Source organism: Macaca mulatta, chromosome 9 (assembly GCF_049350105.2).
Source record: "Macaca mulatta isolate MMU2019108-1 chromosome 9, T2T-MMU8v2.0, whole genome shotgun sequence".
NCBI lineage: Eukaryota > Metazoa > Chordata > Mammalia > Primates > Cercopithecidae > Macaca > Macaca mulatta.
The window spans coordinates 28,317,168-28,343,088 of NC_133414.1; the positions used below are offsets into that span (position 1 = coordinate 28,317,168).

Consider the following 25,921-nt stretch of genomic DNA (forward strand, 5'->3'; position numbering starts at 1 on the left):
TTTCCAAAAGGTTAATTAGAAATAAATAAACAAACAGAAAAGGTGAATTAGGCAAATCTTATTTCTCCCTGAGAAGAGCTATATAAATCAGTGCTTAAAATTGTGTATATTTGATGGCACTGTAACGATTGTTAATACATCCAAACATGAACAATGACCATAGTTCCTCCACAACAAAATGACATCTAAGTCCAACTCTACCACTACATATAGTGATAAAAATTACAAAATACAAATAAGTCATCAATTAACTGCACTAAAGTATTAATGACAACTTCGTGGTTTGGCTGTTTAAACAGCTGACATTTGGGCACTTTGAGTATGTAAAACTCAATATTCCTGGTTTTCACTGGCAAAATCCACTTAAAAGTTAAAGAAGCCAAGTAACATTGTTTAAAATACTATACAAATTTTGATCTGACACATATGATACAAAAATATTTTCCTTTAATAAAGATTTTTACATGTCATATATTAATATTTAATGAGAAACAATTAAAATGTCACATAAACAGCCCAGTAATAAAATTTTATCTTTCAGATCATATAATTTTTCTTTAAAACCTGTACATATTCTCTTGATGCTTTCCAAACCAGATCTTGATTTAGATTTGACTCATCAGTAGATCCTAGAGGAGAAGCTATTGATCCAGATTCCAATTCAGCAGCAGCTAAAATGAAAAAGAAAGAATTATATTCTTTACCTAAAAGATTTCAAAGTTAACTAAGTGAAAGTCAGTAAAAGAGTTGAGAATTTTGTCAGTTTTAATAAAGAAATATATCTATGCACAACTATTATACAAGATTACTATTAAATATAATTTGACTGTGGTTGCACATTGAATTAATTTATCCTTGTGGTTAAATATCAGAGCTTCTCTTCATTCATTTATTCAACAACCATGAGCAAAGTAAGCACTGGAATTACAAGATGAAGATGATATGATCCATCTCTAACAAACATATGCTATAATCTGAAAAAAGAGACAAACATACAATTTCCATACAGAGTCACAGATACCATGAGAGGTATAAGACAGGACACTACTGGAACACACAGAACGGACACCTATCCCAGGTCTGAGTCAATAACGTAGGCTTTTTGATGGAGGCAATGTGCAGACTGATACCTGAAGGACAAGGAAAACATGCCAGACAGAAGGAAGACGCAAATGCCAAGAGCTGGAGCTGAGGAAGCTCCCTGTGGAATTCCACGGGGTCTAGGGTGGCTGGATGCCAGAGCAAAGGGGCCCGGAGAACAGTAAGGGGTGAGAAATAAGGCTGAATGACATGACAAGGACCACATTGATGTGGGTGTTTTTATTCCACGCTAAGGAACTTGGAGCTTCTCCTGAGGGCAAAGGGAAACCAATGACAAAGTAAATGACTGGAGATTTAAAATGTCACCTGTCAAGCGACTGCTTATGAACTGTAATTCCAGACTAGGTATTACTAGGTAAGTCTGGGGTCTTTGGGCCTTAAACCACCACCATACCCCTGAGAAGTTGATGATGCCTTTGTTTTCTAAGAATAATTTCTGCATGCTGGCTACAGTTCTATGGGAATGGCAGAAGTGAAGAAAGTGTAGAGCCGAAAAAAAAAGAGCTGCAAAGACTTCTTGAGATTTTTTTAAAGCTATGGAACATGATGAATTAATGAGACAAAGGAAGTATACTCTCCACTATGAATATTTATGTTTTCACATCTTTCATTAGATGTGTGTAAGAAAGAACATTTAATGTAGTATCTATTAGCCAAACAATGGAAAGGGATCCCACTCACCATTTACAGTTTATTTCAGAAATCAATTAATCAATCTAAATTTAATTCATGAAGTTTGGCAACATACCTTCTTCGAGTTCTCTAGTTATATTTTTTTCTAACTCCTGCTGCATCTGAAATAAGTCAAATGTTATTTATACTGTTTAAGTTACACAAGAGACATTATCATGGGAATGATGTATCACTTACAAAACGTGGCCTGTAATACTCTTAAAGACTACACTTGATTGCTTAAATATAAAAACAATCACATAAATAAAATTCCTACTTGTTTTAAGTTTAGATTTTAAAAATGTGTAATGTTGTTTAATCTGATAAAAAGTACAATTAATATTGGTCTATTGCATATACATAATGTCAGAAAGGTGATATTTTCTCTTTTTAGTACAAGGTTAAACAACTGAAGTCATAGTTTGCAATGAATGCATTACTTTGAAATTCTTAGCAAAACTCTGACCTTTATAAAGCTTAATCAGTTTTTTCATTTTAATGGATTTTTCCTTAAAATAAACTTTCTGGTGGGGCACAGTGGCTCAAATCTATAATCCTAGCACTTTGGGAGGCCAAGGCAGGCAGATTGTCTGAGCTCAGAAGTTCGAGACCAGCCTGGGCAACATAGTGAAATTCCATCTCTACTAAAATACAAAACAAATTAGCCAGGTATGGTGCCGTGCACCTGTAGTCCCAGCTACTCGGGAGGCTGAGGCAGGAGAATTGCTTGAACCCAGGAGGTGGAGGTTGCAGTGAGCCGAGATTGCACCACTGCACTCCAGCCTGGGCAACAGAGGGAGACTCCATCTCAAAAAAAAAAAAAACAAAAACAAAAACAAATAAAACACTTTCTATTGTCTACTTTTAGAAAATTAAAATTTTAAAGTATGTTCTATGCTATTTTTTGGTACAAAATCATCAATATATACATGAAGAAAGTGATACTATCATAATGTCATGTGAAAATTCTACTGGCAAAAAAGTAAGTGAAAATAAGTATTATCCTACCTATATATTATAAGTAACATTTCTTTATTCGTGTAAACACAAAGATTTCAGAAAATTTGCTCAAAAAGTGATAAATATAAGTTAAAGCTAGTTTTCCAGTTTAGTTTCTTTGATTCACAACTTGGTAGAATTATAAACAAAAACAATATGTATAGCTCTTTAATTGTAATTTTGATTTCAAAAATTAGTACCAATTTTTTAAACATCTAATTTTATTTATATACTTAACTATGAAATGTGTGGGAATATTTCAAACTATATTGCAAGTGGCCCATTTAGAGTGCTCTTATTTAAATCTTTTTTATAAAAGGTATTCTCTCTCTAAATACCCAGAACGCGGTCTGAAACAGCACACTATATAGTGAGCATAACAGGCACTTTGTGGTGATAATGATAATATGATATCCAATGCTTTTAAAAATGTTAGGCATGAAGATAAAATTTTTTGACTAACAGGTTTCCCAATTTTTTGTAAGACTGTTTTCCATATATTTCTGACAGTAACATTAGACAGGCCTTATAAACTGAATAATGTGACAACAGCATTAGCAGACAGGTCCTGTAAAAGTAATAACTCAATACCAAATAAAAGGAGAAGCCTTTATTGAACAAATCTTATATTGCTATTCATTAATAAACATGACATAAATATACATTTTTACATGACTTATATTAAGGAACTACTAATGTAATGTAGTTTCTCGCTTCTCCTAAATATTTATTTCCTACGTGTAATAAATTTTCTTTCTTTATACCCTATTTACAAATACTTTCACAATATGTATATTTTGCTTAGATAAAAATGAAATACTCTTAGCAAATTGCTTACTCTAATACTGAAGAAATCTTAACTGTCTAGACAGAGAATACTTCTTGTGTAACAAATTTAAGTAGAGGTTATTTTTCCCCCCTCACTCTGTTGCCCAGGCTGGAGTGCACTGCCGCAATCTCAGCTCACTGAAACCTCCGCCTCCCAGGTTCAAGCAATTCTCCTGCCTCAGCTTCCTGAGTAGCTGGGACTACAGGCATGCACTACCACGCCCAGCTAATTTTTGTATTTTTTTGTAGAGACGAGGTTTCACCATATTGGACAGGCTGGTCTTGAACTCCTGACCTCGTGATCCACCCACCTGGGCCTTCCAAAGTGCTGGGATTACAGGCATGGGCCACCACGCCGAGTGTGGTGAGTATTTTACCACATAAATGACAACTGAGGGCAACTACTTTTGAGAAAAGGACACCAGGTCAGACATAAAGGCTCAAAGGGAAAAGTGGCAGACCCAGAACCCAGGAGGGAGCAGCTCTGGGAGGGACACTCGAAAGCTTAGGAAAAGGGTCATGTGTGTTGACAAGTCTGGTTTTGTCCTGGCTGATGGGAAACTGGGAAGGTTTTACCTATATTCAAAGTGAAAACTGGCAAATATTAAATGACTTTGAAAAAGTTCCTTTCGTTCCTACTTTATCATTAAATCACACATTTTCCTCATATTTCCCTTAATACAAATTTAGAATTATTGTCTCCAGTTAAATAACTTAACACAGTGCCTGATACAGACTACGGAAGAAAAAAGGAGATAAAAATGTATTGGTGACATTAATAACTGTCCTATTGAGGTAGACAAGGTGCCATCAATGGTTTTTGAAATGGATAGAGCAATAGTTTAGGAGAAACTGAACACTGCTAGAGGAAATTAAAAAGCTTAATAAATTACTAATCTCTTATGCTAATAATTTAATGCATAATACAAAATCAAAAGCTATTATAGAGTAAAATAAATAAACTATGTTTTATAAAAATGCTCCTCCTGGCCAGGCGCGGTGGCTCACGCCTGTAATCCCAGCACTTTGGGAGGCTGAGACGGGCGGATCACGAGGTCAGGAGATCGAGTCCAGCCTGGCTAACACGGTGAATCCCCGTCTCTACCAAAAAAATACAAAAAACTAGCCGGGCGAGGTGGCGGGCGCCTGTAGTTCCAGCTACTCAGGAAGCTGAGGCAGGAGAATGGCATAAACCCGGGAGGCGGAGCTTGCAGTGAGCTGAGATCCGGCCACTGCACTCCAGCCTGGGCGACAGAGCGAGACTCCATCTCAAAAAAAAAAAAAAAAAAAAAAAATGCTCCTCCTTTCTCTATGGACTTTCTGTTTATTTCCAGGTGAGGATTATGCTTCAGATGGTGGAGGTAGCTTGAAGTCCAACATTAATAAAGGGAGCACATCTGCAACTTCATGTATACTTTTTTAAGAATAGGATAAAATTACAGAAGAATAATGTACCAACAAATTTTGGCTAATTGGATTCTTTCATAACTGGTAGTTTTCAAATTGTCCCGCAGAAATCTAAGGATCTACAGAGGATATTGTAGGATTAAGGGATAAGGAAGTCACAACTTCAGAGCTCCTAACCCTCCTTTAGCCGGAGAGCTCTACTTCTATCTGTTTTATGGAATATAGTTTCATGCCATTTTTTAAAAGTTCTATTCTTTAAAAAAAATTTTTTTAAGGTATGAAAGTCACACTTGACTTGATAGAATACTTCTTTTTAATCTCTTTTAAGTCTAACGTGGTTTGGCAAACCAGTGCCCCACAAAGAAACCATGTATACCAATGGAATATTTTTCAGCTTATCCAGAAATAGTACAAATAAACACCCCCTTGTCCCCCCAAAAAAATCAAGAAAAAATATTTCCTCAAAAATCTTCCCTTACGTTGTGTATTTATACACTCTTTCATCATCTTATAAAATGCTGTTACCTGAGTTTTCTGGTAGGAACTAATGAAAAAATTTTATATTTGCATCATGCTTAATAAGTTACAGAAGGTTTTTTGTTATTGTTTTGGTTTTTTTGAGACAGGGTCTCACTGTCATCCAGGATAAAGTACAGAAGCACGATCATAGCTCACTGCAGCCTTGACCTCCTGGGCTCAAGTGATTCTCCTGCCTCAGCCTCCCGAGAAGCTGGGACTACAAGCGTGCATCACCATGCCCAGCTAATTTTTTAAATTTTTTGCAGAAATGAAGTCTCACTATGTCTCACTATGCTTCCCAGGCTGGTCTTGAACTCCTGAGCTCAAGCGATCTTCCTGCTTTGGCTTCCCAAAGTGTTGGGATTATAGGCATGAGCATCTGGCCTACAGAAGTATTTGACATTCATTTTCTTTTTGTACCCAGTAGGACAATTTCATGACCCTGAAGCACTTAGACCATGATCATCTCATTGTCAAAAAAAAACAAGACAAAACTAAGCTAACAAAATGATGAAAAAAATATTAGCTGGCTAGGATCTTGTAATTTATATATTAAAACAATAATTTAATTTGTTTCTTGTTAGCCACTTGGCTGCAGTGCTGTCTAAAAAACCTCAGGCTTGCTCTTCTATGATTCGTTAGGACATGAGACCTGGTAAAGAAACCACATTGAGGTCTCATTTAACATGAGTCTACACTATTTTTCTCTGCATTAAGATCATGAAAATACCATTAAATCTTAAGCTAATGTGCACTGATTAAAATGAATATTTTAATGATACACAACAAGAACTAGTTATTTATTTATTTTTGTTCAAACAAATGTTTTATGCATCTTGTAATTTTTTTAAGAGACAGGGTCTTGCTATGTTGCCCAGGCTGGAGTGTGGCGGCTATAAAAACACACTATTAATCCCAGCACTTTGGGAGGCCGAGACGGGCGGATCACGAGGTCAGGAGATCGAGACCATCCTGGCTAACATGGTGAAACCCCGTCTCTGCTAAAAAATACAAAAAACTAGCCGGGCGAGGTGGTGGGCGTCTGAGGTGGTGGGAGGCTGAGGCAGGAGAATGGCGTGAACCCGGGAGGTGGAGCTTGCAGTGAGCTGAGATCTGGCCACTGCACTCCAGCCTGCAAGACTCCATCTCAAAAAACAAAAAACAAAAAACAAAAAAAACACACACACACACTATTGCACACAGGTGCAATAAAAACACACTACGACCTCAAACTCTCGGGCTCAAGCAATCCTCCTGCCCCAGCCTCCCAAGTAGCTGGGACTACAGGTGTTCACCACTGCAACCAGCTTTTGTAATTTGTCCCCCTGGTCAAAAGTTAGACAAGTATCTTAAACTGGATCAAGCATAGTTGAATTATTTTTTTTTTCCCCTACCAAGTCTACAATTGTTATAACTTGTAATTGTTGAATTCATTTTGAGATCCCCAGAAATGGAGTCATACTATGAGTGAAATCATAAGGTTGGATTGGAAGGTTCCTTTTCAATGGGTTTTCTATTGTCCTAGAAAAGCAAGACAAAATTAAGCTAACAAAATGATGAACATAATATTGGCTAGCTAGGATCTTGCAACTGTAAAGATGGGGACCCTGTGAGGCTTTACATGAAATTCTGGGTGGGAAGAAAATAATTCTGTTTGATCATACTTACTAAACACTCTTGATATCATTGCCGTCTTAGTCATAAATCATTCAAATAATGGCACAAGTGCATTTTTTAAATTCACATATTTGCTTAACTATTTAAAAACTGCTGTGCAATTGCCCAGTAATAGACACATTTTACAAAAATTGGGAGAAAAATGCTGTAACAATAGCAACTAAGGATGTAATCCTATGTAACAAAATGACAAAACTTAAAAATACAAATTAATCAGTGTTAGAGGTTTAATTCACAAAAAGTATTTATCTTGGAGTTCTTTAAATAATAATGTCCATATGTGGTTAAGTGTCTGGATGCCAATCGTTCACTTATGATTAAGGGTGGAACACTTGAGATGGTGCCAGAAAACCATCAAAGTGCCATCAACCACAGCCAAACTCAAATCCATTAGAAAGAAAGCCAAAGTATCTCAACGTATACCTTTTACTATCAGGTAATAGGCAGTCATATTCCATTTCTAATAAATTCAGCTTTTAAAGAAATTTAAAATGTGACAATTTAGTTACATTTATTGAATAAAGTTAACAAATGGTATCTCTTGAAAGTGAGAGCTCTAGGGACTTAAAAAAAAACAAAACTAAAATTTCCTCACTTTATTAGCACAGATAATTATGACCCTTACTTATCAAGCATAAGTCAATTAAACAACTCAGTATTTCACCAAATTAAAAATAAGAATTATACCAGAAATTTGAGGCTAGGCACAGTGGCTCACACCTGTAATCCCAGCACTTCGGAAGGTTGGGGCAGGCAGATCATTTGAGACCACAAGTTTGAGACCAGCCCGGCAATATGTGAAACCCAGTCTCTACTAAAAATATACAAATTAGCTGGGTGTGGTGGCACACACCTGTAGTCCCAGCTACCTGGGAGGCCGAGACACAAGAGGCGCTTGAACCTGGAGGCAGAGGTTGCAGTGAGCCAAGATGGCACCACTGCACTCCAGCCTGGACAACAGAGTAAAACCCTGTCTCAAAAACACAAACAAAAAAAGAATTCTTATATGAGAAATTTGAAACCTGAAGGAAAAAAGACAACATAACTAACCTTGCTCAAGTAGTTCTCCACGCTATTATTTGAAGTCCGTGGATTTGAGGAAGAGATCACTAAGTTTTCTCTTGGAATAAGTTTTCTGTTGTGATCTAAACTGTTATTAAGATTTCCAACACAAGGTGGCTCCATGACTGGCCTGGTAGTGAGAGTGGTGAACAAAGATCTGCTCTGCTGTTTTTCCACAAGAAGTTTGGTGCTGACCTCTGCTAGCCTCTCATTAGTTCTGTGAAGATTGCAGAAGACACATGCTTAATATTTTACTTTCCCCTAAATGATTCCTAGGAGACTTGCATTTTTAAAAAAGTTACCATAACAGTAAATGAAATTTCCCACTGACCAGTATTTTAATACTGAAAAACATGTCAGAGCATGCCTACTGTATGCAATTATAATTTTTAGACTGTTCTAAAGAAGTGCATATGTTTCTAGGGTAGTTTCCAACAAACAAGTAATTCAAGCAAAGTAGGGAAGGGAAGAGAATGGCTACCAATGATGTGTGGCTTCACAGGTTAACACCTGCTGCCTTCTGGAACGCTCCACAGGTAAGATTCCTGAGGATGTCATTAGAAATACTTGTCTTTAAAGAGTAAATATGTGAGATGATAAATATGTTAATTTGCTTGACTATAATAACCATTTCACTATGTACAAACATATCAAAAACATCATTTTGATACATACTATTAACAGAACTAAGAACAAAGGAAAAAGCCCAGCTAAAAATACTTGTATTTAGTAAACCAGTTTAGAGATTAAAAAAAAAAAATCCTCAAGACATGTGCAAGCATTTGCTTTCACCACCCTTTTACATTTATTTCACCCATTATCTGGAAAAATATTAGGCATCTGGCACCAAGGAATAATTCAGAGCAAAAAATTCTAGGGGAAAAGAAGATAGCTGAGTTGGTGATCAAAAAGAACTAAAGAGCCTCAAAGGCAGTTAGCTCCTAACATTGTTCCCAAGGCATCAGAGGTGGGGCCTGACCTGTTTTCCACACACACTCCCTCAGGCCGACCAAGGTGTTATTTTTAACCACTTTATGAATTATACTTCCCTTCATCCCTACGTTAATCATATTTCACTAGCATACCTTTAAGTAGTAGAAAAACTACACAGGATAGTTTGTCTCACAGCGCCCTCTAGTGATAACACCAGATACCACAATCAAGGAAAGTTCATTTATGGAGTGCCAGAATGTGCAGAGTAGTAGTGATACTTGACCCTTCTGGTTTAAGTTGTAATTTTCCAAAAAACAGCCCAACTCATTAATAATTACATTTATAGCAATGCTGATAAACAATTTGATGACAATGTCAATGTCTAAATTAACAGAGTTTCAAAAGCACATAGCTGAAAGACATAGATCTAGTTAACTACATAAGAATATTAACGGAAAAGCCATAAAAAAAAAAAAAAAAAAAAAAAAAAAACGAGGAAAGACATAAACTGTCCTGGACTCACATTTTAAAGGTAAGTTAATTTACTAACATTTTCCAAAATTATATTACCTAGTTAGCTTTCACTTCCCATTAATCTCATGAACCTATCTCACTAAGAATTATGCTTTCAAGGCAAATGAATGAGCTTAATTTATTTCCTATTCTATATTTTGACTTACTTGTTTAGTTTATTTGACAAGGACTTTCTAACTTTTAATTCGTCTAGATAGAGTTGCTTATATTTTTCCAGTTCGGTTTTATTAAAGTCTTCTTGAGAAGTTTTTATTTTGGAGAGTTCAGATTCCAGATCTTTAATTCTGAGTTCCATCTGACTTTTCATTGAAGCAAAATTATTCTCTCTTAACTGCTCTAAGTTTTCTTGAGATGCTGCTTGTGCCTAAAACAAATTAAAAGCATGTGTTTTTAAAATATATTAAAAATATGTAACCTGAGTAAGACCATGGCCACCTACTCGGTGTCTAAGGGCTGTTTTGTTTTTAACTCAAACTCCAAAAGAGAAAGATTTCTGTGTCAACAGGCATTGGTCAAAGAGATAAGAGGACACTCCAGGGCTCTAACTGAAACGGGAATCCAAATACACCTTCCAAAGAAATGAAAGTGAGTTTCTACTAGAGAAGCATTTTCATCTTTGATGAAGTAATCAAAACAATAAAGGCTGACTGGCAACCCAGATGTCTAACGATGTTATATGGAAAATAAAAAATAACTGGTAACATAAGGAAAACCTAAGAAAGAAAATGACTACAAATGTGTAGGTATTTTCGAATGAAAATCGTATAAAAATTATTTTTGTGTTAAAATATATTCATGGGAGACTTGAATATGCTTAAAAATTTTGATGTGATATTCCATATTATGAATATACTTGGCAAAGTAAATTAAAGCAATCATCTGTATGGAAGATATAGGAACTTAGAGCTTCTTAGGAATAAATGCTGTGCACATCAATACATGTTGAGAAAAAAGCCCAAGGTCTTGGATCTCTTACAGTAATTCTACCTGCTGGAGCATAAGGTTATGGAATCACCTGGACTACAAGTAAAGGAACGTGGAGTGTGATCCTGAGCCTGACTAGCTCTATGGCTTGGGGCCTGCTGTTTAACCTTTCCCTAGGTCTCTTCATCTGTAAAATGAGAAACTATACTGGCTTATCACTAAGATTTCTCCCTATTCTCATTCCATGCTAAGAGCTAACACGTAGAGCTTTGTAAGACTATCGTAAATACCATGTGAAGAAACCTGTGTTATCATGGATACCACCACCTTGGCCTTGTAGATTGTGTTCCAAGACTCCTATCTCTCAGGAGCCTGAGGGAAGGGAAAAAGCTGAGAATGAGTAGCGAAGACTTTCTATTCTCACAACGGCTACATATTTTCCAGTGGCCCAGATTTGCTCTCTGTTAATCTTCAAATGCTTTCTACCAGTTTGCACCCTCCATCCTCTCTCATAAGCACAGGGGTCCTGCACAGTTCTCAATCGCTCTTTATCCCAACTAAAACAAATTTGTTAAATTATTGAGTTTTAATGACTCATAGACACACAAACTCATGTTATTAAGGAAGTAGATTTTTATCACTCACTCAGACACACACACACTCACGCACTCATATACCCATGTGGGTAAGAGAGGAAAGACATTTCTTTGGCTTTGTTTATTTTAGAGACAGGGTCTCAGTCTGTTGCCTATGGTTCAGTTCAGTGGTACAACCATAGCTCACTGCAGCCTTGAAAACTCCTGGGCTTAAATGATCCTCTCACCTCAGCCTCCCAAGTACTTGGGACTACAGCCATGCACCACCACGCCTGGTTAATTATTTTTTTAAATTTTCTGTAGAGACAGGGTCTCACTTTGTTGCCCAGGTTGGTCTTGAACTCCTGGGCTCAAGCGGTTCTCCCGCCTCAGCCCTCAAAGTGCCAGGATTACAGGTGTGAGCTACCATGCCCAGCCTAATTTGTTTGTTTTGTTTTGTATTTGAGATGGAGTCTAGCTCTCACCATCTCGCCTCACTGCAACCTCTGCCGCCCAGATTCAAGCAATTCTCCTGCCTCAGTCTCCCAAGTAACTGGGAATACAGGCATGCACCACCACGCCTGGCTAATTACTTTTTAAAAAAATTTTAGTAGATATGGGTTTCCACTATGTTGGCCAGGCTGGTCTCGAACTCCTGACCTCGTGATCCGCCCACCTCGGCTTCCCAAAGTGCTGGGATTACAGGCATGAGCCACCGTGCCCAGCTTTGTTTCTTTTTTTTTTTTTTAAAGGCAAAAACAACACAAGTTGTCTTAAAGTCCCAGTGGTTTCCTGGGATGAAGTAGGGGGAATTAACTACAAAAGGGCAAGAGAGAACTTTCTGGAAATGTTCTCTGTTGAGAGGGTGGTTATTCAAGTATATACTTGGGTCAAACTGTTAAAATGGTTGTGTTTATTTGTACATTATACCTCAATAAAATTTAATTTATATATAACCTGGGTAATCATTGTGTCTTTTTTTTCCTTTACTTTTGAGTTAGTGATTCAGAGAGTAATTTTAAATATGTGAAAAAACAAGCTTAAGTTTAAAATATTTATCAGCCAGGTTTGGTGGCTCATGCCTGTAATCTCAGCACTTTGGGAGACCTAAGCAGGAGGATCACCTGAAGCCAAGAGTTCGAGACCAGTCTGGGTAACAAAGCGAGACTCTGTTTTTATAAGAATTAAAAATTTAGCTAGGCATCGTGATATGCACCTGTAGTCCCAGCTATCCAGGAGGCTGAGGTATAAACATTTGAATCATTGTTTCATTAGTACTCATGAACTCTGATAATTTAAAGAATAATAAAATTAATTAAAAATTTAAAAAAGTGAACAATGTAATTTAAGAACAATTCAAGAATACGGTATAATTTCTAAATCACAATATTTTGTTTTCCTGATGATTTTGTTTTATGCCAACTGGTCTTAATAATTCTCTAATGAAAATCATTATTCTAAATCATCAATTAAGTTATAATAATGATGGAAACTCAAATATCTAAAGGGAGAAACAGATGCCATCATCTTTCTAGAAATCTATAGAACAAATTGCTATAAGGGATGTAGAGGAAACACATATAATGTATTTATCCAAAATACAATTTGCAGTGAAATGAATGAAGGCACACTACACATAAACTAACCTGTAAAAATAGATTGACTTCTTTTAATTTTTCTACTATTTCCTGTCTTGCTCTTTCTTCAATCTCCTGTTTATACTGTTTGACTTGACCAAGTTCTACCATATTCCTTTCTATATGACTTCTCAGGTTGACCACTTCTTGTTCCAACTTCTTTTTATTCTTCTGCAGTTTTTCACATTTCTTTTGTATTGTTTTCATAGATAACAACTCCTGTTGAAGAACTTGATTCTTTGTATCCAGATGTAGACATTTTGAACCTGCAGTCTCCAGGTCTGCTGTAAGATCATCAATCTGAAAGAAGACAATAATATAGTGTGATAATGAAGGAAGCAGCCTGAGAACAGCCTAACATAAAACCAAGAACAAATTCTGAAATAAATTCAACTGCAATAAAATGTCACCTGAAACACAAAAGATTCTTCAAATGTGAACCCTTAAATTACTCAGAAAATAAACAAAGTCAAACCCACCAGGAGTCACAAAAATATATTCCTTATTTCCAGCATCTTGGCCACACAACATTTGCACTTGATCTTCAACTTGTATTTTTCTACGATTGTTTCGTGTCTTTCCTCCTTACATGGCTCTAAGGGGTAGCAGAAAGTCTCTTACTGCTTCCCCCATAAACATGCCCTATAATTTCTAAAGAAGTTTCAGGGAACTCCTATTGAGTTATTTAGGCCTCATAAAAAAATGGCTCCCAGAATAAGAGTGTAATTAATGAATCCTGTAATATAGATTCTAATGCCATAAGCCTTTTCCTGAGCTGCAAATGTTTTATGCTAATTTGGCTTGCATTCCAAGGGGTAATAATCATTGGTGTTAAGGCCACAGAATAAGGAACCTAGAAATAAATTCATATATTTACAGCCAACTGATTTTAAACAAAGGTGCTAAGAACATACATTGGGGAAAGGACATCCTCTTCAACAAATGGTGCTGGGAAAACCGTATATCCACATGCAGAAGAATGAAACTAGGCCCTTATCGAACACCATATACTAAAATCAACTCAAAATGGATTTCAGACGTAAAAAAGTAAGACCTTGAAACCATAAAACTACTAGAAGAAGAGATAGGGATAATTGCTTCAGGACACTGGTCTAGGCAAAGATTTTATGGCTATTTTTCAAAAGCATAGCCAAAAAACCAAAAATAGACAAATGAGACAATATTAAACTGAAAAGCTTCTGCACAGCAAAGGAAATAATTAAGAGTGAAGAGACAAGCTATAGAATGGAAGAAGCTATTTACAAACTATTCCAGCGTGGGTGCTCGGGGTGCCTGCCCCAACCAAAGTTCCAGCCAACGGCCACCATCAGCAACCAGACACATTAGTGCACAAACCAGAAGATTCCAGTCCCCCTCTATCTAGAAGTTTTAATTCTTCTAGATAGAGTTGCTTATATTTTTCCAGTTCAGTTTTACTAAAATCTTCTTGAGAAATTTTTATTTTGGAGAGTTCTGATTCCAGATCTTTAATTCTGAGTTCCATCTGGAGAAAAAACTTTCTCCTCGATAGCTCTTATGTCTTTCTCCTGGTTATCTGCTTAACACTATTTGCCATAAATAAATTAATCTCAACATTTATTAGATTCTACTTTAAATGAGACTAATTTCTCCTGTGTAAGTTATTATGTTTCTTATTGTCTATTTTTGTAACATACATTTTTTTTCTGCTTATTGCTTCCTAACAAAGTACCCAAAATTTATGGCTTAACACGTTTATTCTGTTCAGGAACCTGTGGTTTGGGAAAATCTTGGCTAGGACAGCTTGTCTCTGTTCCCCTCAGGTTCCCTGGACACAGCTCAAAGCCTGGGGGACTGGAACTCCAAGGCTGCCTTTGGGTCTCGAGCTTCCTCCCAAGATCGGGCTTGGTTCCAAGGGCAAGGAATCTGAGATAGGAAGCCTCTTCTAACCTAATGCCTAAGTCACATGTTGTCACCTTTACCACATTCTATTCATTAGAAATGAGTCACTGAGGTTGGCCCATGTTCTGGTTTATCATGGGATGAATATTTTTTCCTTTTTAGTTGACACATAACATTATATGTATTTATGGCTACAGAGATAATAGATGTATACAATGTATAAGCGGACTAGTATATCTATCACTTCAAACATTTATCATTTCTTTGTCTTGTGAACATTCAAAATCCTTTTTAGCTTTTTGAAAAAACACAATGAATATATTTAACTGTATTTGCCCTGTGGTGCTATAGAACACCAGAACGCATTCCTCCTAGCTAGCTCTAATTTGGTAGCCATCACCCAACACCTCCTCCCTTCCCCACCCCTTTGCCCACCTCTCCTCCCTCCTGCTTTTCCCAGCCTCTAATACTCACAGTTCTACTCTCTACTTCCATGAGCTCAGTTTTCTTTTTAGCACTTGCGTATGAGTGAGAAACTCAGATATTTATCTTCCTTGCCTGACCTATTTCACTTAACATGATGTTACTGACATGATTTCATTCTTTTCTTTTATGGCTGAATAGTATTCCATTGTGTATATACACTACATCTTTTTTTTGTTTTGTTTTTTTTGTTTTTTGAGGCAGATTTTCACTCTTGTCGCCCAGGCTGGTGTGCAATGGCGCAATCTTGGCTCACTGTAACCTCCGCCTCTTGGGTTCAAGCAATTCTCCTGCTTCAGTCTCCCAAGTAGCTGGGACTACAGGCATATGCCACTACGCCCAGCTAATTTTTTTGTATTTTTGGTAGAGACGTGGTTTTGCCATTTTGTCAAAGCTTGTCTCGAACTTGTGACTTCAGGTGAGTGGCCCACCTTACTTCCAAAGTGCTGGAATTACAGGTATGAGCCACTGTGCCCAGCCTCCAAATCTTTTTATTTAAAAAAAAAAAAATTTCCATTTTTAGATTGAAAGGGTACACATGCAGGCTTGTTACTACGCTGCAAGATGCCGAGGTTTGGACCTCTATTGATCCTGTCGCCCAGATTCTGAACACACTTCTTGGTACAGATTCTGCATTCTTGGAAACCTCAGTGTCTGTTGTTTTCATCTTTACGTATCTGTATACACCGTATTTTTCTTTTCCATTGTCTATGGACATTTAGGTTGATTCCACATCTTAGCTACTGTGATTAGTACTGCAATCAACATGGGAATGCAGATATCCCTCTGATATGCTGATTTCCTTTTTCCTGGATAAATACCTGATAGTAGAATGACTACATCATATGGCAGCTTTATTTTTAGTTTTTTGAAAAAACTCCACATTTTTTATAATGGCTGTACTACTTTACATTCCCACCAACAATGTCTAAGAGTTCCCTGTTCTCTGCAGCCCTGCTAGCATTCGTTATTTTTTGTCTTTTGATAGTAGCGATTCTAACTGGAATAAGATCGTATCACTTGGTGGTTTTGATGTGCACTTCCCTGATGATTAGTGATGTTAACCTTTTGGCCATTCATGTGTCTTCTTATGAGAAATGTCTGTTTCAGATTTTTTGCCTACTTTTGAATTAGATTATTTATTCTTTTTGCTGTCGAGTTGAGTTCCTTGTATATTCTGGATATTAGTCCCTTGTCAGATGAATAGTTTATTTTTTTGACTTTTTTAAATAATAGCCTTCCTGGCAAGTATGAGATGGTATCTTGTTGAGGTTTTGATTTGCATTTCTCTAATGATCAATGACGTTGAGCTTTTTATCATGTTTGTTTGGCTGCATGTATGTCTTCTTTTGAGAAGTGTCTATTCATGTCCTTTGCCCACTTTTTAATGGGGTTGTTTTTTCCTTGTAAATTTGTATACGTTCCTTACAGATGCCGGATATAAGACCTCTGTCAGATGCATAGTTTGCAAAAATTTTCTCCCATTCTGTAGGTTGTCTGTTTACTCTGCTGATACTACCTTTGCTCTGTAGAAGCTCTTTAGTTTAATTAGATTCTGTCAATTTTTACTTCTGTTGCAATTGCTTTTGGTGTCTTGGCCACGAAATCTTTGCCTGTTCCTATGTCCAGAGCTAGAAGCCATTATCCTTAGTAAACTAACACAGGAAGAGAAAACCAAATATTGCAAGTTCTCACTACTAAGTGGGAGCTAAATGATTAGAACACATGGATACATGGAGGGGAACAACAGACACTGGGGCCTCCTAGAGGATGGAGGATGAGAGAAGGGAGATGAATCAGGAAAAATAACTAATGGGCACTAGGCTTAATACCTGGGTGACAAAATAATCTATACAACAAACTCCCGAAACAAAAGTTTAACTATATAACAAACCTGCCCATGTACCCCTGAACTTAAAAAAAAAAAAAAAAGTTTTCTTTATTAGTATCAAGTCCCTAAAGTTAAAAAAAAAAAATCTTTATTTCACTGTTCAAAGTATTGAGAAGTCTATATTTCCCAAAATTAAGTGATTTTTTTGGTCCCAAAACTTATTAAAAATTACCTTATGTTTTAGCTTATTAATCTGAATATCCATTTCAAATTGACTAGATTTTAAATCTCCATGAAAACTAAGTTCTCCATTTTCATATTCATTTAACTTCTTTCTTGTCATTTTTAAGAGGTTCTTAAATCTGCAGGAAGGTACAAAATGAGTAACTCAAGTTTTAAAAAGGCAAACATTTAATAATTATTTAAACAGATATGTTTTATCATATAAGAGACAGAAATGTATAAATCATGATTCTCTCGTTTATTTCAATCTGACATAGTTTGAAAACACTCTAATGAAATTATAACTTAGGTAAATAATGTGAAGAAAAATTATATGACATATATGGCAGATTAAGAGTTAATACTGTAATCACATCGAGTTTTTGTAAATTATTCCTATCCATTTTAATGTTAATATAAAACATTAACCTGTCATCAAATATTAGCTATAACCCAGAGATCAGCGTCCAAGGTGAAGAGGAAAAACATAGTTAGGCTGAACTCAGTGGTTCATGCCTAAAATCCCAGCACTTTGGGATGCCGCGCCAGGCGGATCACTTGAGCTCAGGAGTTCAAGACCATCCTGGCCAAGATGGTGAAACCTCGTCTCTCCTGAAAATACAACAATTAGCTGTGCTTGGTGTTGCATGTCTACAATCCCAGCTACTCAAGAAGCTGAGCCAGGAGAATTGCTTGAACCCAGGAGGTGGAGGTTGCAGTGAGCTGCGACTGCACCACTGCACTCCAGCCTGGGCAACAGAGAGACTCCCGAAAAAAGAAAAGCAAAGCATATACATACTTATACATAAATGGTTGGAAAAGACATAAAAATACATTTGATATCCACTGACCACAGTTTATAAGAATAAAAGTACAAAAAAAAGAAAGTACAAATAAAAAACATCAAGATCATTCAAAGTAGACAAGAGACAGGAAAGAAAACATCTTGGATGTCTGAGTTAAGCGGAAAAGGAAACAGAGTTTTAGAAGAAAGGAAATGAGCAGAGAGAGCATGTCAGAAGAGATCTAGAAATCTTTACTAGCACAATGCTAACAAAGTAAAAGGGATGCAAAACCATGTCAGAGAAAGACAATGAGAGAAAAATAGTAATTAGAATCGAACAAACGTAAGTACTCAGCAAATAAATAGAAAAGCAGCCTTGTTGGGGCTTCCAAGACAACGGGTAACATTCCATTTTTAAATCTGGATAGTAAAAACACGATTGTTCATTTTACTCTTAAATCATACATAGATTTGTATATGTATGAGGCATATGTGTTTTAAAACAAACAGAAGTTTAATAACATGTATACCTCAGGTAAACATGGGAGCTATCCATGTGAAATTTCCATGAGTAAATTTCCATGATATATTTTATAACTACACACACACACAAAAGAGGCAGAAAGAAAGCATAAGCTAAATCAAGATAATTTTTGATGTGATACAGATAGGTTTTCAGATATTAAAAGATCTGAATATCTTTGGACACTATCAAAGAGAGAAAGATTACCAAAGAGAATGAAAATATCTTCAGAAATAAAAGTTCGAAGTAAAAGATGAAGAGAGAAGTTAACATTATATGCCAAAGGCATTGTTACTGTTTTCAAAATCACTGAAGAATAAGTGTAATATTTAGGCATTCAAAAAGTTTCAGATTGTGCTGCAACTTTCTAAAACAATTTTAAAAGAGAATAATTTCATTAAGAAAAAGTAGATATTAAATGAATTTGTATCTAGTTTTGAATAAAGTAAAATTATAGTTAAATCAATTAAATGGTTAAAATGATCTGAAATACTAAAATCTTACCCAGTTATCTCTCTTTCTAATTCAACATTTTTCTTCATTTCCTGATCCAAATTACATTCCAGAGACTGTTTTAATTCCATAAGTTTCTTTAATTGTTCCTTTTCATCTTCAGACTTTGAAACAAAATATTTTCAATTATTTTTAAAACTCTAGAAACACTTTTGTTCTTAAAACTATTATTTCTCATGAGTTCATGAGTAACATATGTTTAGGGAGGTTTATAAAACACAGTTTATAAACTGTTTTGTCAGTTTATAAACCTGATACCAATAAGAACAGATTTCAAAAACGACTTTTCTTAAAACAGCTCATATTTCTTTTCTGGAACTTAAATTACCAAAATTTATTTGTTAAAAATAGAAGTTTTTACACATAAAATACTAAGTGTTAATGAAATTTTTTTAAAAGTTATTTTAGATGTATGTTCTCGTTTCTAAAGTTGCTCTAGAAACATTGTCATCAATAGTTCAAGATATTCCAGTTTTTGTTAAATCAAATCTTACTAAGAAAATTTTTAGGCCGGGCGCGGTGGCTCAAGCCTGTAATCCCAGCACTTTGGGAGGCCGAGACAGGCGGATCACGAGGTCAGGAGATCGAAACCATCCTGGCTAACACGGTGAAACCCCGTCTCTATTAAGAAATACAAAAAACTAGCCGGGCGAGGTGGCGGGCGCCTGTAGTCCCAGCTACTCGGGAGGCTGAGGCCGGAGAATGGCGTGAACCCGGGAGGCGGAGCTTGCAGTGAGCTGAGATCCGGCCACTGCACTCCAGCCTGGGCGACAGAGCGAGACTCCGTCTCAAAAAAAAAAAAAAAAAAGAAAATTTTTAGAAAACCTTCATCTGGTTACCATTACATTTTTTATATTCACCTGACTTCAAGATGAGTTATCTCTCATTCTTTATAAACATTCTTCCATGAGTTTCAATTTTTCCTTTTCTATTAACCATTTCTCTTTAAATAAAGTTTGTCTTCTCCACAATAAACAAAAACATAACTTTTGCCTAATTCTTGTGGCATTTTTAATCATCCCATTTTTCCACTGGACTTTCCTTTTTGTTTGTTTGTAATAGGGTCTCACTCTGTCAACCAAGCTGTAGTGCAATGGTGCAATCATAGTTCACTGCAGCCTCGAACTCCAGGGCTCAAGCAATCCTCCCACCTCAGCCTCCTCAGCAGCTAGGAGAACAGGCGTGCACCACCACACTGGCTAATTTATTTTATATTTTTTAGAGACAGAGTCTTGCTATGCTGCCCAGGCTGGTCTCAATTCCTAGTCTGAAGCAATCCTCCTGCCTCAGTCTCCTAAAGCACTGGGATTACAGGTGTCAGCCACAGTGCTCGCCAGACTCTAATATTTTTTAATACATGGTCTCATCTAGAGATCTACTTTTTCATCACTTGTCTTCTTTTATACTAAAATCTAATTTTCAATCTTATAATTCTCATTTTAAAATTCTGAAAATCATCAAGGCCCTATTTTTTAATCTTTAATCTGCTTTGCTTCTCAGTAGCAACTACTAACAGTGACCATACTCTCTCCCAGACTACTCTGACCCCACTTCATTTCTAAATGCAGCCACCCCTCATGCTGAGTTCTGTCCTCTTCCATTTCTCTTCTAAATTCTCTAAGAGCTCCTTAAATCTCAAGGCTTCATCCCAGATTCCCTCATCTAGATTTCCATCCCACACCTCTTTCCTGAGGTCTCTTCCTTCTAGTTCACTTCCATAAACAATTAATATTCTCAACCACACACCCATAAACCATTACTTGGTGCAGATTCCTTTTGTAGATAGCTAATTTTGTACATTTTATGTTGATTCTTACTGGTGTTATTTTGAGTATAGTGTTATTTTCTCATCTTGGGTGGGCACACTCACCCTTAGGATGTCGACCAGCATACTTTGTCTTTGTTTTTCTTTTATAATGCAAAACTTTTCCACAAGGGACAGATTATTGATTGTTTGCCTCTGCTTTCTTTTGAATAATTCCCTTTTCCATAAAGACATGAGATGAGAACCTTCTGGAAAAGTTAGGGGCTATTGATGAGTTGGATGAAAGCTGTCTCTATTAAATTTCTGATTCACAGTGTACACTTCAAAGTGTACTAATAATATGCCATATTCCTTACTCATTTCTATGGGAATCTACAGAAAATCCTGCATTATTTTTGAATACGCTTAGCAGGTTTTGAGTACTTTTACTAAATTTTCCATTTCTGAGACATTGATATATTCATGGACGACACCCATATAAGGGGATGTCCCCCCATACTCTCATTCACAGGAGACTTCATATCAATATATTGCCATGTCACTTGTGTGAAAAGGATGCCAATAAAGTAGGACTAACACATGAAATCTAGAAAAAAAACTTGTCGATGTTTCTTCTGATAGATATATCTGTATACGAGAGTCGCATAAATCTTCCTATTGTGACTTCAAGAAACTCATTAGTAGAAGCATCAACCTCATTGCTCCACTTCAGTATTCACAATGCAACCTTCTGATCTTCATTTCTACACAGGAAAGCATGAATGACCAGAGAATCCTGTTCTGCTTGTTAAACATCAAGCAGAACATCAATAAATACATCATTAAATTGGTACATCAATAAATTGGTATTGTGGATTACACAGCCAACTTTTCTGAGACTAGACTGTTTTGGTTTTTTTAGGTTTTTTTTTTTTTTTTTTTGAGACGGAGTCTCGCTCTGTCACCCAGGCTGGAGCGCAATGGTGCAATCTCGGCTCACTGTAACCTCCACCTCCTGGGTTCAAGCAATTCTCCTGCCTCAGCCTCCCGAGTAGCTGGGATTACAGGCACCTGCCACCATGCCTGGCATGAGTAAGGAATATGGCAAATATTTGCATTTACAGTAGAGATAGGGTTTTGCCATGTTGGCCAGGCTGGTCTCAAACTCCTAACCTCAGGTGATTCACCCTGTCTCAGCCTCCCAAAGTGCTGGAATTACAAGCATGAGCCACTGCGCCCGGCAGGGACTGTTAAGGTTTTGAAAGATTGATGAACACAGATAAATGGGAAAAAAAGTTTCTGAATCTGCAGTGCTAGGAGCACTGTGTTATTCTGTGATGTCCTGTTGGAGCAGCCATTTCTACTTTTTCACAGGTTTCTCTTTTTTAAAATCCAAAGAGAAAAACACATTACTTTGGGGGAAAAATGCTTGTATAATGACCTAGTATCCATTCTTGATGAGGAATACAAATTTAGATTATAAAAGAAATTCAAATTGTAGATCAAATCATTACTCAAATTTCTTAAAATTTCAAAAGACATTATAAGCATTAGCAGGGACTCACAATTGTACACCAATGTCCATAGCAGCATTATTCACAATAAGCAAAAGACAGAAATAATCCAAATGTCCATCAATGGATGAATGAACAAACAAAATGTACATAAAAAACACTGTTTTTAGGCTATCACAATCTTTTATATTAAAAATCTTACTACCAAATTCATTCATGTTATGAATTCAGTCAACTTCTATAACGTTAAGACTTGTACTACTAGTAGCAAGCAGTATTACCATGAATACAATAAATACTTTCATCAATGAAGATTATCATATTATCTAAAATATTCTTACATACAGATAGTCCCCAACTTACAACAGTCCAACTTATGGTTTTTCGACTATAAGAGCGTGTGAAACCACTACAATTTGGATTGACTTACCAGGGGTCAACTTATTAATATATTTTGACTTTACAATGGTGTGAAACCATCACAATTTCAACAAACTTCAAATTTTGAATTTTGGTCTTTTCCCTGGCTAGCAATATGTGGTATATGAGATATTCAATACTTTATTATAAGATAGACTGTGTATTAGATGATTTTGTCAAACTGTAGGCTAATGTACGTGTTCAGAGCAGGTTTAAGGCTAAGCTATCATGTTTGGTAGGTGTATTAAATTTCATCTTATAATATTTTCAACTTATAATGTGTTTATGAGGATGTAACCCCATCTATCAGTTGAGGAACATCTGAAAATTTGAAATTCAAAATGTTCCAAACTCTGAAACTCTTGAGTGTGGACAGGATGCCACAAATGGAAAATTCCATACCTAACCTCATGTGACATATCACAGTGAAAACATGGTCAAAACTTTGTTTCATGCATAACAATATTTTAAAAATATTACATAAAATTAACTTCAGGCTACATATATAAGGTATATATGAAACACAAATGAATTTCATGTTTAGATTTGGGTCCTGTCTCCAAGATATCTCATTATGTACGTACAAATATTCCAAAATAAAAAAAAAATCCAAAATGTGAAATACTTCTAGTCTCAAGTACTTTAAATAAGGGATACTCCACTTCTCTTACTAAAGCAATAAAATTCCTTTTCACTATGACAGAAATTAAGAGGTTGACTTACCAAATTTGCATTTAACAGGTTTTTCTGAAGCTCCTCAATTTTGTCCATTTGCTTTTTGATTGTAACTTTTAACTTGGCATTATCTTTTTCAAGCCTGCAATGTATATTTTAGAATAATTATTCTCACAGATAAATTTTTAAAATACTGTGTAATTTCTTAGCAAACACCTGAAGGCATAATTACATAAATGCTTAAAGATTTCAAAAGTAGGTGATTCGGCAACTATCATTTTTCTAGTTGTGGTTTGTGGATAATGCACAAAATTCTAGGATAATATTTAAAAAGTGCATTTCAAAATTGCTTAATGCTGAAATTTTTCCTTGACTTCACACAGATGTACCTATGATCATAGCTGATATAATTCTCATACTACACTGCTTATTTGCTCTATAAATAACTGCTTATTTGCTCTATAAATAATCATGTTTTTCTGTGTGCTGCTTTAAATTTTACTTTTGCTTGTGATCTTGCATCTTCTCAGCACATCTGACAGCTTCTGTATGTCGATCCTGTGCTTCTTGCAACTAAAACAAAGAATAAAAAAAAAAACCACTTTACTAATAATCTAGTAAAATAATCTACTAAATAATAATCTACTAAAATCTGCCCACCACCTCTTTTTGTAACTAAACTGTATTGGAACACAGTCACACTCCTTTAATACGCGTAGTTTATGGCTGCTTTTGTGCTGTGGCTGTAGAGCTGATTTGCTGCAGCAGGTATCCATGGCTCCCAAAGTCTAAAATAATACTAACTGGCCCTTTACAGAAAAGTTTATCAACCTGCGTTCTACAACTAAAACACATTATTCTTGTTTTCAAACTATATTTTATCAGATAAATACTCAAATTTACAAACTTGGTAAAATGGAGAAAGACAGGAAATTACCTTACGGTAAGCATCTATATTTTTGCATTCCAAGCACCACCACGTCAACTAGAATTTTAATATTTATAGATGTGAATGACCATGGCGATACCAGTGATTATAAAAATTAACATGATGACATGTTAGTTGACAACTAGATGTTTCATGAAATTGAGAGGCAGTATCCACACAGAAGCTGGAATAGCTGGGTGGGAATCCCAGCTCCACCAGTTACCAGCTGTGTGACCTTGAGAAATTAATGCTCAGTGTCTCAGTTTCTTCATCGGTAAAATAGAAATGGTGACAGTAATAGTATCTATTTCACTAGGATGGTAAGATGATTCAGTCAAAGAATATGCACATAAAGTACTTAGATGAGTACATGGCATATAGTGAGCTATATATGATATTTGCTGTTTTTGTGATTTTTACTGTATTTTGTGTTCTAATAAAATTGTATATTTTAGGCAGCTGGCATGCCAATGGAAGTGGTCTCCTATAGCTACACTGAATCATTCTTCACACCACTGGAAGTGAAAGCAAATGAGGAGCATGAGGCCCAGAATACACCCCTAGTGCTTCACAGAACTTTCGCCAATTCCACTAGCCAACAGTACTTTAAACAATTATAGATTACTTTGTCTCTGCTCTCCTCAGTGGGCGATGACCACAACGTAAACAGCACCTCCTGTAATGAGTAGTACATAACTTACATGGCCATCAGAGCACTGGACTAAAAACACTGGACTCTACTGCAAAACAAGGTTCCTAAATCAAGTCATTCCCAACAAGTATCTGTGCTGAGCTGCTTTAGCAAGCACTCTGATGAGCTTAAGGCTAAGGTTATGTCACATGGCATATCAGAAAAGCTGCAGCCAGAGCTCTTTGGGTGGTAAAGTGGTATGAATCTATGAATCCCAGCTCTGGCTACATAATAAAGAAATGTAAATTTAGATTTTTTTTTTTTTTTTTGAGACGGAGTCTCACGCTGTTGCCCAGGCTGGAGTGCAGTGGCGCGATCTCGGCTCACTGCAAGCTCCGCCTCCCGGGTTCCCGCCATTCTCCTGCCTCAGCCTCCTGAGTAGCTGGGACTACAGGCGCCCGCCACCGCGCCCGGCTAATTTTTTGTTTTTTTAGTAGAGACGGGGTTTCACTGTGGTCTCGATCTCCTGACCTTGTGATCCGCCCGCCTCAGCCTCCCAAAGTGCTGGGATTACAGGCTTGAGCCACCGCGCCCGGCCAGATTTTTTTAATAGTGAGAAAAACATGAGCATTTGATTGAATAACTTTCCTTTATTAGATTAAGTGGTTTCCAGTTATATTTAATTACTTAAAATATATTTAGAATAACCACCTATGTTAGTCATGGGCTTGTAAAAAAATAAAATAATAAAAATAGAATAAAAGCTTTATTATATCAACGTCTCAAAAAAGAAATTCTTAGTATAATATAAAGTAATTTTAACCTAACAATTGCTAAGCTAAAATATTTTCAATTTATACAAGGATACGTGACAGGCATATCAGATATTATTCACCTCGTAGGC

General features: G+C 36.3%; 1 protein-coding gene across 22 annotated transcripts in view; it reads right to left on the bottom strand.

The window, feature by feature from the left end:
- Window positions 1–430: 430 nt before the first annotated feature.
- The window catches only part of ANKRD26 (ankyrin repeat domain containing 26), a 94,556-nt gene continuing 69,065 nt past the window's right edge, over window positions 431–25,921 (bottom strand). For 20 of the 22 annotated variants that reach the window (XM_077946047.1, XM_077946046.1, XM_077946044.1 and 17 more), the window contains 9 exons: window positions 23,961–24,031; window positions 23,507–23,600; window positions 19,097–19,209; window positions 17,296–17,425; window positions 12,878–13,168; window positions 9,879–10,096; window positions 8,254–8,482; window positions 1,850–1,895; window positions 431–671 (listed from right to left, as the gene is read on the bottom strand). In XM_077946047.1, coding sequence (XP_077802173.1) covers window positions 538–671; window positions 1,850–1,895; window positions 8,254–8,482; window positions 9,879–10,096; window positions 12,878–13,168; window positions 17,296–17,425; window positions 19,097–19,209; window positions 23,507–23,600; window positions 23,961–24,031 — 1,326 coding nt within the window. In that variant the 3' untranslated portion in view covers window positions 431–537. The remainder of the gene's footprint in view (window positions 672–1,849; window positions 1,896–8,253; window positions 8,483–9,878; window positions 10,097–12,877; window positions 13,169–17,295; window positions 17,426–19,096; window positions 19,210–23,506; window positions 23,601–23,960; window positions 24,032–25,921) is intronic. The other 2 variants (XM_077946048.1, XM_028826091.2) reach the window with 1 other exon arrangement.